This window comes from Schistocerca serialis, chromosome 5, assembly GCF_023864345.2.
Source record: "Schistocerca serialis cubense isolate TAMUIC-IGC-003099 chromosome 5, iqSchSeri2.2, whole genome shotgun sequence".
NCBI classification, from domain to species: Eukaryota; Metazoa; Arthropoda; class Insecta; order Orthoptera; family Acrididae; genus Schistocerca; species Schistocerca serialis.
Genome location: NC_064642.1, coordinates 524,666,468 through 524,684,909, shown reverse-complemented (window position 1 = coordinate 524,684,909; position 18,442 = coordinate 524,666,468). Strand labels below are relative to the sequence as shown.

Genomic DNA, 18,442 nt, shown 5'->3' with positions numbered 1-18,442 from the left:
CATCCCTACCTCTCTCTCCAGAGACAGAGGTGACGCTAGTCCTTCATCCTATTCCACCGAGGCGTGGCCGTTGCTCCGAGTTGTTATGAAGCAGATCCGACTGCTTGTAGCGCGACAATTTTACATGCAATTAATTACCGCCCGCAGCCTCCGCGCATCTCGCGGCTGTGGCGCGTGTGCCTCGCAGTTGGGCAGTGCGCCGCCGGATGGCAGCAGCGTCGCGGGGCCGGGCGCGGGCCTGCTCGAGCGCGCGCTCGCTCCCCCAGTAGCGGCGTGCTGCCTGCCGCGGACGCGCGTGGTGGCTGGTCGCGGGTGTCTGGCGTACGAGAGTGGCCGGCGTCGCGGTCGCGTGCTCTGTGTGTGCCCGCAGGAGGACGGTTGCCGGCGCGCGGCACCTCTGCTTCCGGCCGACAGCGCCGTTGTCCAGAACGACTGCGGCGGCGCTCGATCTGAAAATTCTGTGTTATTGTCATCGTGGTTACTACTTGCGTAATTTTCGAGGAGACAGTTGTTCGTAGTGGTGTCGTCGCGTAGCGGGTGCCGTAGTTGGTAAATTATTAATCCCGTGGCTGCTCCAGGGGATGTAACGTGAGGGAAGCGTGGAAGGAGTCAGTGGCATCGTTGAGAGTCGGTCCCGGTGTCGGAGAAGAGCGAGTTGCATCGGTGAGGGTCTTGCGCTGCGCGACTGCGTTTCGCGTAGCCGAGAGCGGCAGAAGCAGAAGAATAGGCTGGCCGGCGGGGGCGACGAGCCTAGGGCTATTTCTGTTGGCCGTGTCGCGTCGCGCCAGCGTTGCCAGAAGCGTAGCGTCGGCGTCAGCGTCGGCGTCGGCGTGGCCCGCGGGAGAGCGTCAGGCGGACACAGCCGGTGACAGCCGCCGCCATGCCGTCCAAGAAGCAGTACAACCTGGTGCAGAACGATGACTACGACACCAGGATACCGCTCCACTCCGAAGAGGCCTTCCAGCACGGCATCACCTTCCAGGCAAAGGTAGGTGGTACCACAGAAGTTATTCCATCCATTTCTCTGGTTGGTTGGTTGGCTGACTCCGGGGAGGGCACTAAGCAGTGAGGTTCATCGGTCCGATCCCCATAGATAACGATGGGGAACGAAGTCGGTAGTGCCCTTTCACAGGGACCACCCGGCGTTTACCTGAAACGATGTAGGGGAAATCACGGAAAACTTAAATCAGGATGGCCGGACACGGGTTTGAACCGTCATCCTATCGAACACGAGCCCAGCGTGCTAACGACTGCGCTAGGTCCACTTATCCGCTTTGGAAACGTCTACGTATATAAGAATCAAGTAAGCCTCCATCTTCAGATTTATAAGGTTTCATAGCGATCCAGGAAATATTTGTTTTGTTATAAGTCCAGTCATGGATCACAAATATTTTTTTTAGCCAGGCAGTTCATTTCAGGCATCTATGACTATCTTCATAAAAATGGTTCAAATGGCTGTGAGCACTGTGGGACTTAACATCTGAGGTCATCAGTCCCCTAGAACTCACAACTACTTAAACCTAACTAACCTAAGGACATCACACACATCCATGCCCGAGGCAGGATTCGAACCTGCCACCGTAGCGGTCGCGCGGTTCCAGACTGAAGCGCCTAGAACCGCTCGGCCACAACGAGCGGCCTGACCATCTTCATAATTCATGCCATTACGTTTGTAAATGGTACAACCACATTAATCAGCCTCACAAGCTTCGTCATAAAATCTTGAAATTTTCTGAGTGCCATGGGTACTATTACACCAGTCATATTAACACTTTAAAGAAAGAAAGTTAATCGAAAACTTTACAGCACACATTCTCAATTATCTCGCAAGCGACTTAACGGATCTACTTATTCTATAATGTTTTGTTCCTATTATGGTATAATGTTAGCCATCTACGTTTCCGCTATTAATTAATTGGATATGCATAAATTATCCATCTAGAATTTACACATTAAATACAGACGCGTTTTCGAAGCGGGGCTCGAACCCAAGACCCGACTCTACGAGGAAAGCACGCTGCCACAGTATACACAGGGTGAACCATAACTTGACCAACAAACTTTCAGAGGTTGAACTATGGACCAAAATAAAAAATGTTAGTAAACATGGTTTCTAAAAAAATGCGTGCCTTAAGAGCTATGAGCACTTGTTCATCTTCGGTTATGTGGTTATGTGAGACACATCTCTTCTACTGAAAAAAGTAAAATTTTCTTGTTTTGTTCCATAGCACCTCCTAAAAAAAAAGCATGCAGTATAGAAGAGTAGAAGAGGCATGTTTCACAGTATCTAAGATGAACGAAATGCTCGTAGCTCTTAAGGTATGCATTTATAACTCATGTTTACTAGGTGTTTTTTTTTCTTTTTTTTTTTTTTGGTCGATGGGAATCCAAGAAAAGCATTTCTTCTACTACAGTTCGATTTTTATTTGGGCGTGAAGAAAACGATATAGCAATCAACATGCTAGTAGCTTCAGGTGAATTTACTGTATATAGCTGTTAGTATAGCAGAGGTATAAATTTGGGGGAAGGCAACATTAGATCCGTCGTCGGAAGGAGAGGTGTTCCAGAGCCCGTCGGGTCGAACTATTTTAATGTCTACATCCCCACATCAGAATGCCAGAACGGTTCCATCAGCAAGGTCACATCCGCTCCACTCCACCATCTTTGTCAAACCGATCCATTACTAAGTCTCAAATGACCTCGAAGAAAGTGAAAGTAAGCCACCGGAGCCAACGCTTTGCTCTATGCCAATTTTCCTCCACGCGGATAAAAGGATTCAGCTTTCGCTCTGCACTCACTACGTGGCTGTTAATGACTAAGTTTTCCTTAGTTTCCTTAAATATTCGAAGTCAAATGCAGTGAAGGCTTCACTGGAAAAGGTACGGCCAATCCCCTTCCCGAATATGGCCTCGTGTTCCATCTCTAATGATTCAAGTGTCAACAGAACGATCAGTACTAACAGTCCTTTGATTAACATTTTTTCCAGCGTCGGACCCCACATTCTGAATCCAAAATCACTATTAAAGTCGATATTTGGACTGTCCTCTTCAGAGCAACTATACTACTGGATTCTATGGGTAGTTCTATTTCTACCTTACTTTTCGGAACGTCACTGGACACTTCACAGTCAGGGTGCTGTCGAGGGATGGCTGTAGGAAAGGATTACTGCATGTATTATTCTAGGAGGTGATTGGCAGGTAACAGAGAACGGCAAATTCCTTCGTTCCTTTAGTAGTTATCGATGATTTTTCTTTAGCTTGCTGGATAAAGACCATGTTCTCTAGCGTAGAACAACAAAGGAGAACGTATTTAAGGTCGGTCAGTCATAGCCTGTACGGGTTAGGCAGATCAGAGGGGCTATGTGTTCAAGGACGTGAAGGGCCATACTAAGCTGTGATGGAATCAGAGCACAACTTCCCGTTCCTGCAGTGAACGGGAGTAATGTCAATAGGATTCCGAATAACTTCAAAAGTTACGTATTGACAAACAAATCCATACACCGTAATCATTGGATACTAAAGGTAATTTCTATCGCTACAATTTCCTAAAATTAGACAAAGTGTGAACTGAACGTGCAAACTGAGTGTAAATTGATGAGCGCAACAAGGCTCAACTCCATAAATGTATCACTTTATCAGATTATATAAAACGAAGTGCAATAATACGACGAGGCCGTAGAATAATAAATTAGCGTGTTTTCTTTTTTTTATCTAATCTCTGTGAGTTTTCTCATAAAGAACTTTGAATGGACTGATTACACATTAAAATGAGTTGTTCATACGTTTTCAATGATTATTGAATCTTTAGTCTGCGGTGTGTGATATCTTTGATATTTATCGAGATGGCATAAGGGAGAAAGAAGATTGGAATTTAAATTCGCCGACGTTGTGGTAATTGTGGAGAGTACATGTTGTCTTTGTGTGGGAGGAGGAGGGAGGGGATTTTTGGAACAGATGGTTGGTGAGCTCAAGTCTGTTGAATCAATTATTTCGGGATTTGTCTAAAGCTGTAGAAGGAAATAAGTTGTACAATAGAATGGCCGTGTGAATTTCAGCTCAGCTCTTCCTAAAAGATAAAGCACTTTTAAAGCGCTGTTGCACCTACGTCGCCCGTGTGTCGAGCTGATGTTCTGCTGCAAGATAGACGAAGTTCTCTCATACAATTATCGAGATGATACGACAGCATCGTGTTTCATATCAAGAGCCCACCGTTCAATGATTACGTATTTGAATGAAGATATTTATTCGAACTTTGACTGTTGAGTATGAGACAAAAATGCAATTCCTGTGATAATTATTAGTCATAATTCGCACTTTCAGCGGTACATAGTAACATTTCAACATTTGTATATGTGCTCAGTGGAGTGTTTCTGGGGCAGCTAACTCGGAAATGAAAGTATGGACTTGCACGTTGGGGGTTATGCGCAGAGTCAACACCTGTGCCTTGTAAAAATAATTTAACAAGGGCTGCCGCACTGCCCTTACGAAGACGAATTGCAGCAAGGAAAAGGAATCTGACACGGTAAAAATAATAAAAAGTAGGAGAATAGCTTGGCTTGGACTTTTTTCTTAGGACGGATACACGAAGAAGAAATAAAAAAATTTAATAGAGACCAGCTGGCAGGAAACAGAGGACTGTCACGAATGCGGTGGACAGACGATGTGGAAGAATACGAAAAATATGTTAGGGGACGGCGGAGAACCGTGCTAAAGCGGATAGAATGGGGGAAAGAGGCTAAGACCCACGGAGGGAAGTAACGCAGTGAGAAGAAGAAAAAGAAGAAGAAGAGGAGGAGGAGGAAAGAGAGGAATACTGGACTACAACAAGATGGCTCTGTTAGATGTACGTTGCAATAGTCATGCAGAGATGAAAAGGTTTGCAAAGTGGAGATTACCGTGAAGAGCTGCATCAAGCCTGTCTTCGGCTGACCATAACAAATTTGAACGAACATAGGACTAAAAGCATGGGTCTGGCGTCGCTAATCAGTATGATGCCATTTCAGAGCAGTCTTATAACGTAACGCACATGAGTGGCGCATGTGCAACAGAAACATCATTTTCGTTATAATATTTTTAATTTTTTTCCACAGTTGTTGAGAGCTTGCCGTGGTACGTATCACTGGTCATTGATGCTTTTCCGCAAACAAAATCCTGTTACGTCACCGAGTCATTATAGAGGTCTGATGTTTTCTCTAATGATATCACATATTCTGCGGTCTACCTTACTCGCCAGTGAGATTTTAGGATGAAGTTTCTTGCATATATCTAGTTATTTCTCGTTATCGATCCATCAGGTCGATAAACTACGTTTCCAGAGGGTAGGTTCACTCCACAATGAGGCTGAGTACGCCATGCAAGCTTGTCTCTTCTGCTGTCATTGCCTATTTACCCCACGTAATCACTGACTAGCATTTCGATTATTCTAATCTGTTTCGTTTCTTGTTTCGAGGGGCAAACGGTAGTTGAAGAACAGTTCATACCATAAAACATAGTATTTACAAGCATTCGATAAATATCCGCATGTGAGTAAGAGAAGCCGACACAAAACGAGACCATCGTCTCTCTCTCTCTCTGTCTCTCCCTCCCTCCCTCCCTCTCTCTCTCTCTCTCTCTCTCTCTCTCTCTCTCTCTCTCTCTCTCTCTCTTTCTCTGACACACACACACACACACACACACACACACACACACACACACACACACACAAAATGGTTCAAATGGCTCTGAGCACTATGGGACTGAACATCTATGGTCATCAGTCCCCTCGATTCCCGGCGGGGTCAGGGATTTTCTCTGCCTCGTGATGACTGGGTGTTGTGTGATGTCCTTAGGTTAGTTAGGTTTAAGTAGTTCTAAGTTCTAGGGGACTGATGACCTCAGATGTTAAGTCCCATAGTGCTCAGAGCCATTTGAACCATTTTTGAACCACTCCGGCCGGCCGTGTCAGAAACATCTAAGAGGCTTCGGTTAAGATGAGCTCTGAGTTGCGGTACCATATGAGAGACTCTGTACAGCTTGTCTGGCGTGCAGGTAAAGAGTGACAGGCTGAAAGTTATGAACGCTGTATGAGCCGTGCAAAGACAGTGTAATAAGTTGTGCACAGCCCACGAAACGGAGCCGCCCGGGTTCGATTCCTAATTCAGCATACAATCTTAACTTTAATTTTCGGGCAGAAGTACCATTTATAGGCCCTTACCTTCTCACCTGTGAACTAACGAAACGTCCCAGTTGTAGGGGATCTAGCCCTTCCGCATAGACAAAGCGTTTTCTAGGCGTTTTATTTCGCGGGTGAAAGATGGTACTCTGCACGATGAGGGAAAGTCTTTCACATACACTGTCTGGTCAAAAGTTTCGAGACTCCTTTAATGACGGCTTGAACACCGCTGAAGACACTTTCAGTGAGGTGTGTGAATGTATGTGCAGAAATAGTTGCTCATTCGTGTTCAAGAGCCGAGACAACAGAAGATAGTGACGTTGGACGCTAGGGTTTGGAGCGTCGTTCTAATTCATCCAAAAGGTGTTGCATTGGGTTCATGTAGGGACTCTGGGCAGGTGAGTCCATTTCACGAATCTTATTGTATAAAACCATTGCCTCACAAATGATGCTATTTGACACGGTGCATTGTCATGCTGATACAGTCATCGTCTGCGAGCTATTCATCTGCTGCACGCAGTACACGGTGCTGTGAAATGTATTCGTATCCTCCCGCATTTAGTGTTTTTTTTAAACATAACCACGAAAGACACACTCGTACCGTCAACACCACCTCCTCCTTACTCCACTGTTGGCACTACAAATGATGGAAGATAACGTTGCTCAAGCATTCAACTAACCGAAGTCCTTCCACCAGATTGCCACAGGGTACAGCGTGACTCGTTACTCAAAATCACTTGTTTACGGTCATCCAGTGTTCAGCGGGGTTTCTCTATGCACTACCGAAAGTGTCGCTCAGCACTGACTGCGAAGGTATGTGGCTTATGAGGAGCTTTTAGACCGTTCTACCCCATTCCCTTTAACTCTACGTACCTTCAATGTACTAGCTGGATTGCTGGTAACGCTTTGGGTCTCGCTAGTGATTCCTTCCGCCGATTTCATACGAGTTTTTATAAGTACCTTTTGCAATGTGTGATGGGCTCTGTCCGTTAGTACATGAGGTCTGATTTTTGCTTGGATGTTGTTGTTCCTTCACGTTTCCACTTCAGAACCATTTCATCAGAAGCTATGAAATGTACCTGATAGATTTTTTACTCTGGTGACATCCAACGACCAGACTTTCTTGTGCGACGCATCCTGCTGTCACTCCTTCTCTACGGACAACATTATACTCGCCGCTTTCTTTTGTATTGGCGTGTCCGAATTCTAACAATACCACCACTTGAAAAGTAGGTTAGAAATCAGGTTAATAATGTTGCTCACGCAGCATATGTTCGCTTTATCGGGTAACAACAAAGTTATTGACTGTGGATGGTGTCGTCAGAATGGAAATAATGAAGTCACTGTAAAAAAAGTCATTAATTTTGGCACTTATCTTGAATGGATTCCCACGTAGATTTCGTCGACGTTGTTATGGCTCATCTTGTTGATTCTAGGGCGATTCCACTTTGACTGCTAGAAGGTCCAGATCTGTATTTTAGCAATATTTGAAGACCTAACAAATGCGTTTTTCAGGAAATTCTTAATGATCAAACAATCCCAGATCAGAACAATGGTATGGTAGAAATAATTTTTGACTTGGTGTTCACTATCCACATTTTTATTAAACTTCTTGTAAATTCACATATACTTCTTCGTAATTGTCACATCATCAAGAAAACAGTTTTGTGTCAATCTTCATATATTTAATTTCCACTTTAACCAAACACAAGACTTGACTGTTCTTTTACAAAGCGAAATAACAACTTCTGCAAAGTGAAACAAAGACTGCTCTGGGAGTATTCGCGCCAAAACGGTTACATGTAAGTCAAAGATTATGACAGTCTCACAGAAAGCAATACACACAAGAACCATATCACTGTAATATATCGATACATCGGAGTACCTATACATTAATAAAACCAAATGTGAATATTGTCACAAAATTATGTGTGTTACTTCGCAGAAAAGTAGTGTGATATTACTGGTATCGAGAACTGGGTTTGCAGTGCCGTAATGGTCACGTAAATAAAGAACCATTACAACCTCTCATGACATCTGGGGTCCAGTTCTGGCATTACGTAGCGGTGTCCGGAGGCTTCTGATCAGTGTAGCTTCCTGAACATTTCTTCGGCCGTGAGGCCTCGCAGTCAACAGTTCATTGGTTCGTATTGATGGAGGCAAACAGAATAAGCAATAACGTGCTATGTGTTTATTTTATAAACCAACAGAAGCAATTAATGTTTGCTTTCCATCTGAACCAAGGTAACTGGCATGTTGCCAGCAGTGCTACATTGCTAAACAACTTGTTTAACTGACGGCTACACCCAGTATTCCGACTCGTACGAGAATTATGCACCAACAAACTTTGTTGTGGCTCTGTCTTAAAGCACCACGAACTACGCCATAGTTTGGCCGCCCGGTTGGCCGTGCGGTCTTAACGCATGCCTTTCCGGGCGGGGAGGGGCGCCAGTCCCCGGCACGAATCCACCCGGCGGATTTGTGTCGAGGTCCGGTGAGCCGGCCAGTCTGTGGATGGTTTTTATGCGGTTTTCCATCTGCCTCGGCGAATGCGGGCTGGTTCCCCTTATTCCGCCTCAGCTACACTATGTCGGCGATTGCTGCGCAAACAAAATCTCCAGGTACGCGTACACCACCATTACTCTACCACGCAAACATGGGGGTTACACTCGTCTGGTGTGAGACGTCCCCTGGGGCTCCACCGGGAGCCGAACCGCACAATAACCCTGGGTTCGCTGTGGGGCGGCGGAGGGGTGTAGTGGACTGGGGCAGTCGTCGTGGGGTTGCGGACCACTGCGGCTGCGGCGGGGACGGAGGCTCTCCGTCGTTTCTAGGTCCCCAGTTAACTTAACATAACATAACATAACATAACGCCATAGTTTACATAAAGTCATTCTTAACGCGAAGGTTGGTTTCAACACCACAAAATAATCACATGTGACGGTTGTGTGAGGATAATGGAATGTAGTCGAATTAAGTCGGGTGATGGTGAGGGAATTGGATTAGGAAAGTAGACACTTAAAGTAGTAAAGGAGTTTTGCTAATTGGGGAGCAAAATAACTGATGATTGTCGAAGTAGAGAGGATATAAAATGTAGACTGGCAATGGCGAGGAAAGCGTTTCTGAAGAAGAGAAATTTGTTAACATCGAGTATAGATTTAAGTGTCAGGAAGTCGTTTCTGAAATTATTTGTATGGAGTGTAGCCATGTATGGAAGTGAAACATGGGCGATAAATAGTTTGGACAAGAAGAGAATAGAAGCTTTCGAAATGTGGTGCTACAGAAGAATGCTGAAGATTAGATGGGTAGATCACATAACAAATGAGGAAGTATTGAATAGGATTGGGGAGAAGAGAAGTTTGTGGCACAACTTGACTAGAAGAAGGGATCGGTTGGTAGGACATGTTCTGAGGCATCAAGGGATCACCAATTTAGTATCGGAGGGCAGCGTGGAGGGTAAAAATCGTAGACGGAGACCAAGAGATGAATACATTAAGCAGATTGCGAAGGATGTAGGTTGCAACAGGTACTGGGAGATGAAGAAGCTTGCACAGGATAGAGTAGCATGGAGAGCTGCATGAAACCAGTCTCAGGAATGAAGACCACAACAACAACAACAACAAGGACGGTTGTCTGGGACGAACCGTTAGTTGGAAAGAATTTTCTTCTATCGAACAAATTGACACTCTTCCTTCGCAAACTGTGCCCATTTTAAGTTTAGGTGTTCTGTTTAGGTCACTATAGTGTGTGTATAATGTAGAGTCGATTTTATATTGTATGATGATGAGAGACGTACGAAGATGGAACCGAGAGGTGGCACATAGCCTGCTTCTCTTGAATTCCGCCAAGGCGATTAGTATCTGCAATCGACGAATCAACTGTGGCCTATGTTGTTCCTCAATGAGACATTGTGAAAGGCTTGAAATAGTTATACTAATACTCTTTGGTTTGCTTGCTTTAACTGACAAGCGTGACGTTTTAGAACCTTGGGTACGCTAGACACCTTTTTTCGGCAGAGGGAGCTTTGTCAAGTCGGACCGGCATCGTTCCAACACATAACGTGCGGGCATGCGAGTTAGTCGGTGCCTGGGTCGCATCGTAAACATTGGAATCTGTCGTCGTAAAAGGTAAAGACGGTGTCTAGGGGAACAACTGTCTTAAGAAGTCGAATAGTTTTTCGTTAATAATTACTCAGACCGGAGTTAAAAAGAAGGAGTGAGAGTTGGTGTGACCCTTATTTTGAACGATGTATGAAGAAACAGATATTAGCAACGACCTTGTAGCTGTATTAAATTTATGAAATTTATTGACAACTGTAGAATCTTTCTGACATTAGCTGCATTATGTATGAAGAAATTACCTGTCGGCGACACATAAAAATTTGCTCCCGATCGGGACTCGACCCCAAATTTTCCTCTTGACACGAACGGTCGGCTTAATCACTTCTGCTATTCGAATACGCTTCCAGGACCGACCTAAACTTTCGTAATATGTCATACTGTCAGTGGCCCTATCGCTCGCCGTAGACAGAATGACATCATGGAAATCTGGGTCGCCGCGCGGGATTAGCAAAGCGGTCTAGGGCGATGCAGTCATGGACTGTGCGGCTGGTCCCGGCCGAGGTTCGAGTCCTCCCTCGGGCATGGGCGTCAGTGTTTGTCCTTAGGATAATTTAGGTTAAGTAGTGTGTCAGCTTAGGGACTGATGACCTTAACAGTTAAGTCCCATAAGATTTCACATACATTTGAACACAAATTTGGGTCGGTCGTGGAAGAGTGCTCGCTTAGCCGAATTTGTTAAGCCGACCGTTCGTGTCAAGCGGGATATTTGGGTTCGAGTCCCGGTCTAAGAAAAAATTTTCATGTTTCGCCAATAGGTAACGTCTTCATACCTAATGCAGCTAACCGCAGAAATATTTCGCAATTGCGAATAAATTTCGTATATTCTTAGTGTGAGTAGAACTGAAGTGACTGACAAGAATTTACTTAATGTAACGGCCTGTAGTAGATTATAGTAAAAGCAGAAAACTTTTGTCGATAAAAGAATTAAGGTCAAGTATCTACATCTACATCCATACTCCGCAAGCCACCTGACGGTGTGTGGTGGAGGGTACCCTGAGTACCTCTATCGGTTCTCCCTTCTATTCCAGTCTCGTATTGTTCTTGGAAAGAAGGATTGTCGGTATGCTTCTGTGTGGGCTCTAATCTCTCAGATTTTATCCTCATGGTCTCTTCGCGAGATATACGTGGGAGGGAGCAATATACTGCTTGACTCTTCGGTGAAGGTATGTTCTCGAAACTTTAACAAAAGCCCGTACCGAGCTACTGAGCGTCTCTCCTGCAGAGTCTTCCACAAGAGTTTATCTATCATCTCCGAAACGCTTTCGCGATTACTAAATGATCCTGTAACGAAGCGCGCTGCTCTCCGTTGGATCTTCTCTATCTCTTCTATCAACCCTATCTGGTACGGATCCCACACTGGTGAGCAGTATTCAAGCAGTGGCTGAACAAGCGTACTGTAACCTACTTCCTTTGTTTTCGGATTGCATTTCCTTAGGATTCTTCCAATGAATCTCAGTCTGGCATCTGCTTTACCGACGATCAATTTTATATGATCATTCCATTTTAAATAACTCCTAATGCGTACTCCCAGATAATTTATGGAATTAACTGCTTCCAGTTGCTGACCTGCTATTTTGTAGCTAAATGATAAGGGATCTTTCTTTCTATGTATTCGCAGCACATTACACTTGTCTACATTGAGATTCAATTGCCATTCCCTGCACCATGCGTCAATTCGCTGCAGAACCTCCTGCATTTCAGTACAATTTTCCATTGTTACGACCTCTCGATACTCCACAGCATCATCCGCAAAAAGCCTCAGTGAACTTCCGATGTCATCCAGAAGGTCATTTATGTATATTGTGAATAGCAACTGTCCTAAGACACTGGCACACCTGTAATCACTCTTACTTCGGAAGGTTTCTCTCCATTGAGAATGACGTGCTGCGTTCTGTTATCTAGGAACTCTTCAATCCAATCACACAATTTGTCTGATAGTCCATATGCTCTTACTTTGTTCATTAAACGACTGTGGGGAACTGTATCGAACGCCTTGCGGAAGTCGAGAAACACGGCATCTACCTGTGAACCCGTGTCTATGGCCCTCTGAGTCTCGTGGACGAATAGCGCGAGCTGGGTTTCACACGACCGTCTTTTTCGAAACCCATGCTGATTCCTACAGAGTAGATTTCTAGTCTCCAGAAAAGTCATTATACTCGAACATAATACGTGTTCCAAAATTCTACAACTGATCGACGTTAGAGATAGTTCTGCACATCTGTTCGACGTCCCTTCTTGAAAACGGGGATGACCTGTGCCCTTTTCCAATCCTTTGGAACGCTACGCTCTTCTACTGCGTAGATACTACGTTCAGCGGGGAAATTTTTGTATCAGTGAGGACTGCAAAATTGTAGGTGTGGAGGGCATAGTTAGGAACATTCACTGTCGGAAACCAATAAAACAAGTTTGTATACATCATGTTATCTTTTATAACAGTTCCTGGTCAAGCGTAATTTCGAGTAGATGGCCATCAGTTACAGACACGTCACCGCGTGATCTGTTGTAAGTTGTCCGGTCGCCAAGTGTTAGCTCACGGTAATTTAACTACAATTTCAAAACGGAGAGCCTACAAGGTCCTGTCACAGTCGCATTGTAGCAGACACAGTACTGTCACAGAATATATCCTAATATAGTGGCGAAAAGTACAGTGATCAGGGGCGTAAACCACCATCTCTCCTCCCATCTTTGGCAAAATACCAGCAATGAAATCATTTTCTTGCTCGAGCGATCGAACAGGATACCTCAAAATTGAGGGCCACAGCACAAGTATGTGCTACGGACCCTTCCTACAAAGGCAACACCACAGTGACTTCCTCTAATTGCGGTATTCATTAGAATTGTGAACTCACTTATAAAGCAGCAACAAGGGACTTCACGGTTTAACATTGATACCAAATTATGGAGAAGCTTATTTTCCACATTTACAAATGATTGCCAAATATTGAAGAAGCGGTACGTGACAGACAAATTGTGAGATCGAATCACCAGTGAACACGAAAACTGTGGATCTCTTGTCCGACACCAGTTAGTGAAGCCACACTTGATAATAAATATATTATTATTTTAAAAAATATCCGTGGGCGAGTAGCTGTTGTTTTAGTATGGATCATTATTATAATTATTTGCGTTGACTCATTTTACAACTTTTAAAACTAAAAGTAATAACTTCCCTCCCATAGCTCAAAATTTCCAGATTGTTTTGAATCACATCACTTACATTTATTGCAAATTTATGGTGTTAAAATGTTCATGAAATGAATGTACGTGAAGTAATCGAGGCCTCTTTTCATAAAATTTTGGTTCCGTCCGTTTTCCTGTGGCTCATTAGTCTGACACCCTGCTTCGTTTGCAACACCATTAGCGCTATTGTACGTGTTATTACCAAAGTGACACAAAACGACCTACACAATCATCAGATGTCAGTTATGACGGAGCAGGTTAATGAAGTGAACACAAAACCTATTATGTTATCATAACAATGTTTAATCATATCTCTCATAAAAAAAGACGAGACACGGGGCAGGCCTTAGACCGACTGCAGCCTACAAAGCAGTACGAGGAACGATCTATGACCGTGGTACATGTGATCAGCATGATGTCAATGCTTTCAGCCGTTATTTCCAGTAGATGAACCCTGATGATGAGGCTGCTTCTTTATCCTAGCACATCCTCATTTGGCCTCATGAGACTTAACGGATCGTGTTGCAGATATCCATACCTCAGAAAAATCCAAGGAGGTGCCAGGAATCGAGCCTAGGACCTTCTGCGCTGAAGGAAACAACGGTAGCCATTCGCCATGGAGGCGGTTCGTCATGGCTTTCAGTAAATGTTAATACAATCAGAAGTGTGTCTCAAGTAGAGGACGAAGTGTACTTTGGATTCACTTACAAGTGGCTGCAGGTGGTAACGAACAACCGAGAAAATTACGAGGAAAGTATTATTGTGTTGTCAGAAATGCAATTGAAAGTTATGTGAAATACTGTGTAGAATTATATAAAAATTCAAAGAGATATTATTCTGCAGAAGTCTGTCAGATGTCGACCCTGTTCCTACAGTCGATACTGGTTACAAGAAAGTCAGCTGTCTGTATTCAAAATCCATTGCAGAACCTTATTACTAGCGACTGTAGCTTTTGTAATTGCACTTTTGCCTCTGTATGCCACGATGATCTTCCCTAGGTTTTCTGCGGAGCTATATTCAGCAAAGGAAACAAGTGTCCCAGAATACACCATGATGAGAGCAAAGGGTAAGCTAACGTGTACAGCATAGAGTTCGTTTATTGGATGTTGTCGGGACAGGACGTCGTAAGTTTTCCGTTCGTGACCTGAAGCACAACTCGCGACTGCCGGTTTTCGTCCCCGCCCTCCCCCGCCTCCCCCCTTCGGCCTCCAATTCAGAAAAGACTTATATGTCGGGAGGCGACGAGAGAAGAAAACGTTTTCTGAAGCTGTAAGGACCATAAATTCACCTTGCAAATTTTAGATCTCATCCTTTGCAATTTTAATATAAGAACACTAGACATATTTACGATTCATGAGATAAGGCTACTTATAATGCCAGGAATAGGATTTGTCACAAGATCATGGTGTTCTTGTGGCAAACATATCCATACTCATCTACTCTGTTTCCGGTGTACGTCGGCAATCTAGTGCGAAATGAATAGTGAAAGGGCTAAGCGATACTCTACGCTAGTTGCCTGGGAATTACTAAGACTCTCATCTCTATCAATGCTTAACAGTTTGCGAAAAGAACGATACATATCGTAATTCGCAATCCACAGCAATCAGTGCCTGTCTCTCCTACCTCCCACAGATGTGCAAGAACTAGTGCAAGGTTATAGGACGACTCAGTTTAACAAACGACTATGGTGTTCAAACAACCTAGTTTATTTTTAAAAGCTTTAATTATTTTTATCTATTCTCGTGTTGAAAATATCCACATGCGGTTCATTGGTTTACACTGGAGCCATTATATAGGATAGTAACAGTGTTTGAAGTAGTTCGAATTATTGTCTGCTTTGTTCTGATAGACTTAAACATAGAGTTACGCTCTACCGAAACTATAGTTCGGCACGTACACCGCATAAATGATGTAGCAAATGGTAGAACTGCCGGTAGCGATTGGTAGGGAAGGAAACATAAATGAATGTGTAGGAAGGAAACTGGGAACCAACGACTTCTCTTTGCTTTTTGTTGATCTGTTTGTTAGTTTGTTTCACGCGTAATTATAACCAGGCATCATTCACTGTCAGTCCATGATGTATTTTACATTCTTACAGAATATAAATTGCGTGTCGCAAGTAATGAACGTTTATTGATTGCGTAACTTCTATGCTTTTATGTAACCAAAGCAGTTACTTTTGATACAAGTTCAGTTTACATGCACAAACATAAAAATACATATAATTATTGTTGTTATTTCGCAACCAATAGCACGTCCTTCATTATGAACAGAGGCAAGAGTTTCTTGTTATTAGTGATAAATACTGAAGTTTTTTATGAGTAACAGAAATATCTTATACAGGTTTATTACAAATGATTGAAGCGATTTCACAGCTCTACAATAACTTTATTATTTGAGATATTTTCACAATGCTTTGCACACACATGCAAAAACTCAAAAAGTTTTTTTAGGCATTCAGAAATGTTCGATATGTGCCCCTTTAGCGATTCGGCAGACATCAAGCCGATAATCAAGTTCCTCCCACACTCGGCGCAGCATGTCCCCATCAATGAGTTCGAATGCATCGTTGATGCGAGCTCGCAGTTCTGGCACGTTTCTTGGTAGAGGAGGTTTAAACACTGAATCTTTCACATAACCCCACAGAAAGAAATCGCATTGGGTTAAGTCGGAAGAGCGTGGAGGCCATGACATGAATTGCTGATCATGATCTCCACCACGACCGATCCATCGGTTTTCCGATCTCCTGTTTAAGAAATGCCGAACATCATGATAGAAGTGCGGTGGAGCACCATCCTGTTGAAAGATGAAGTCGGCGCTGTCGGTCTCCAGTTGTGGCATGAGCCAATTTTCCAGCATGTCCAGATACACGTGTCCTGTAACATTGTTTTCGCAGAAGAACTTTAAAGCGTGAGATAGCACAAAACACGTTAACTTTTGGTGAATTGCGAATTTGCTGCACGAATGCGTGAGGATTCTCTACCGCCCAGATTCGCACATTGTGTCTGTTCACTTCACCATTAAGAAAAAATGTTGCTTCATCACTGAAAACAAGTTTCGCACTGAACGCATCCTCTTCCATAAGCTGTTGCAACCGCGCCAAAAAATTCAAAGCGTTTGACTTTGTCATCGGGTGTCAGGGCTTGTAGCAATTGTAAACGCTAAGGCTTCTGCTTTAGCTTTTTCCGTAAGATTTTCCAAACCGTCGGCTGTGGTACGTTTAGCTCCCTGCTTGCTTTATTCGTCGACTTCCGCGGGCTACGCGTTAAACTTGCCCGCACGCGTTCAACCGTTTCTTCGCTCACTGCAGGCCGACCCGTTGATTTTCCCTTACAGAGGCACCCAGAAGCTTTAAACTGCGCATACCATCGCCGAATGGAGTTAGCAGTTGGTGGATCTTTGTTGAACTTCGTCCTGAAGTGTCGTTGCACTGTTATGACTGACTAATGTGAGTGCATTTCAAGCACGACATACGCTTTCTCATCTCCTGTCGCCATTTTGTCTCACTGCGCTCTCGAGCGTTCTGGCGGCAGAAACCTGAAGTGCGGCTTCAGCCGAACAAAACTTTATGAGTTTTTCTACGTATCTGTAGTGTGTCGTGACCATATGTCAATGAATGGAGCTACAGTGAATTTATGAAATCGCTTCAATCATTTGTAATAGCCCTGTATAAGTTCGACAAAGTATTAAATCGATGTTTGATATGTTGTTTTGCATATTTATTTATTTCACTTTATTGTTAAAGAATTTGCGTTTTCTAGCGCTATACGGTAAATCTCTATTGTTTCCTTCATTGCCACTACAACATGCCTCTATTGCACGTTACAAATTAACAATTTTCGAATACTGTTCACTTTTAAGTAGCAGATAGGAGGAAAAGAACAAAAATGTTGCATATGTTACCCAGCCCTTTATGCATCCTCATTAAGTTTCTAAATAGTTCACGGCTTCCTGTTTTTGAGGTATCTGGTAAGACACTGATCTCATACGTAAAGAAAAAGATCAGTATGGGGTAACACCCGATGGGTATACAACACAGGTAGTATGCGGGTAACGTGGGTGCGATCTAAACTGACCAAAGCTACTAGGAAAAGTACTGTAGTCTACGGTTACTTATGATAGTCTACGGCAGTCTACCATAGTTTTGCAATGCTATATAGACATCGCGAACGGGAAATGTGAAACATGTAGCATAAATTTGCCACCGACGGCTGTGGGTCGATAATTCATCGTCAGTAGCATAACCATGCAAGATCCCCTCGCTTCTAAACTGACAGTATAACTGGTCAGCATTTCCACCCGGAATTTGCGAGTGTAAGTCGGACCTTCCTTGATCCGCCATGGTGGGTCGTGTCGTCGGATTTCCTCCTACCTGTGCGCGGTTCAGCTCTCGTAAATGTTGTCCCGTGCAGATTCTTCATTGGCGCATTGGATGTCTCTGTCGGTGGAAGCTAATTATCTGAAATTGCTGTCGATCAGCTTTGCGGTATCTATTTACTCAAAATTAACATTTAGAATGCCGTAATATCACTTTTGTTCCTATTACATCAATAATGAAACACTCATGTCACAAACTACTCGTAACCGAGAGCATGGCTACCATCGAACAAGACAGGAAGAGCTCTTAACGCCGACTGCCGACTTTGGCACGCAGTCCGTATCTCTTGCTAGTTTCGTCACAGTTCGTGGATTTCCGATCAGGTTAGTAGCTACTAAGATATGCATTTTTTAATGAACGGGTGTGAATTTTAACGAGGCAAAATTATGATAAATTGATTTAAACATCCAGAGGCTCCTCCTTGTATTCATGTTGTAATAAATGACTTTAATTATTAAATATAAATAAAAAATCGGTGACTTTGGCGCCAAGGTGGCGGTACTTCCCGTCGTGTATATTTTCCAGGCTGACGCTTGTTGCTACGGTACAGCGCCGAGCCTCACCCCACTACGCGCTACATATGGTCGCTTCGTCACCTAGCCAGCCAGCGTGG

At 43.8% G+C, this 18,442-nt stretch overlaps 1 protein-coding gene across 1 annotated transcript in view; it reads left to right on the top strand.

Annotated features, from left to right (window-relative positions):
- Positions 1 to 280: 280 nt before the first annotated feature.
- The window catches only part of LOC126482058 (carboxyl-terminal PDZ ligand of neuronal nitric oxide synthase protein), a 948,220-nt gene continuing 930,058 nt past the window's right edge, over positions 281 to 18,442 (top strand). The window contains exon 1 of the mRNA XM_050106034.1: positions 281 to 988. Coding sequence (XP_049961991.1) covers positions 881 to 988 — 108 coding nt within the window. The 5' untranslated portion in view covers positions 281 to 880. The remainder of the gene's footprint in view (positions 989 to 18,442) is intronic.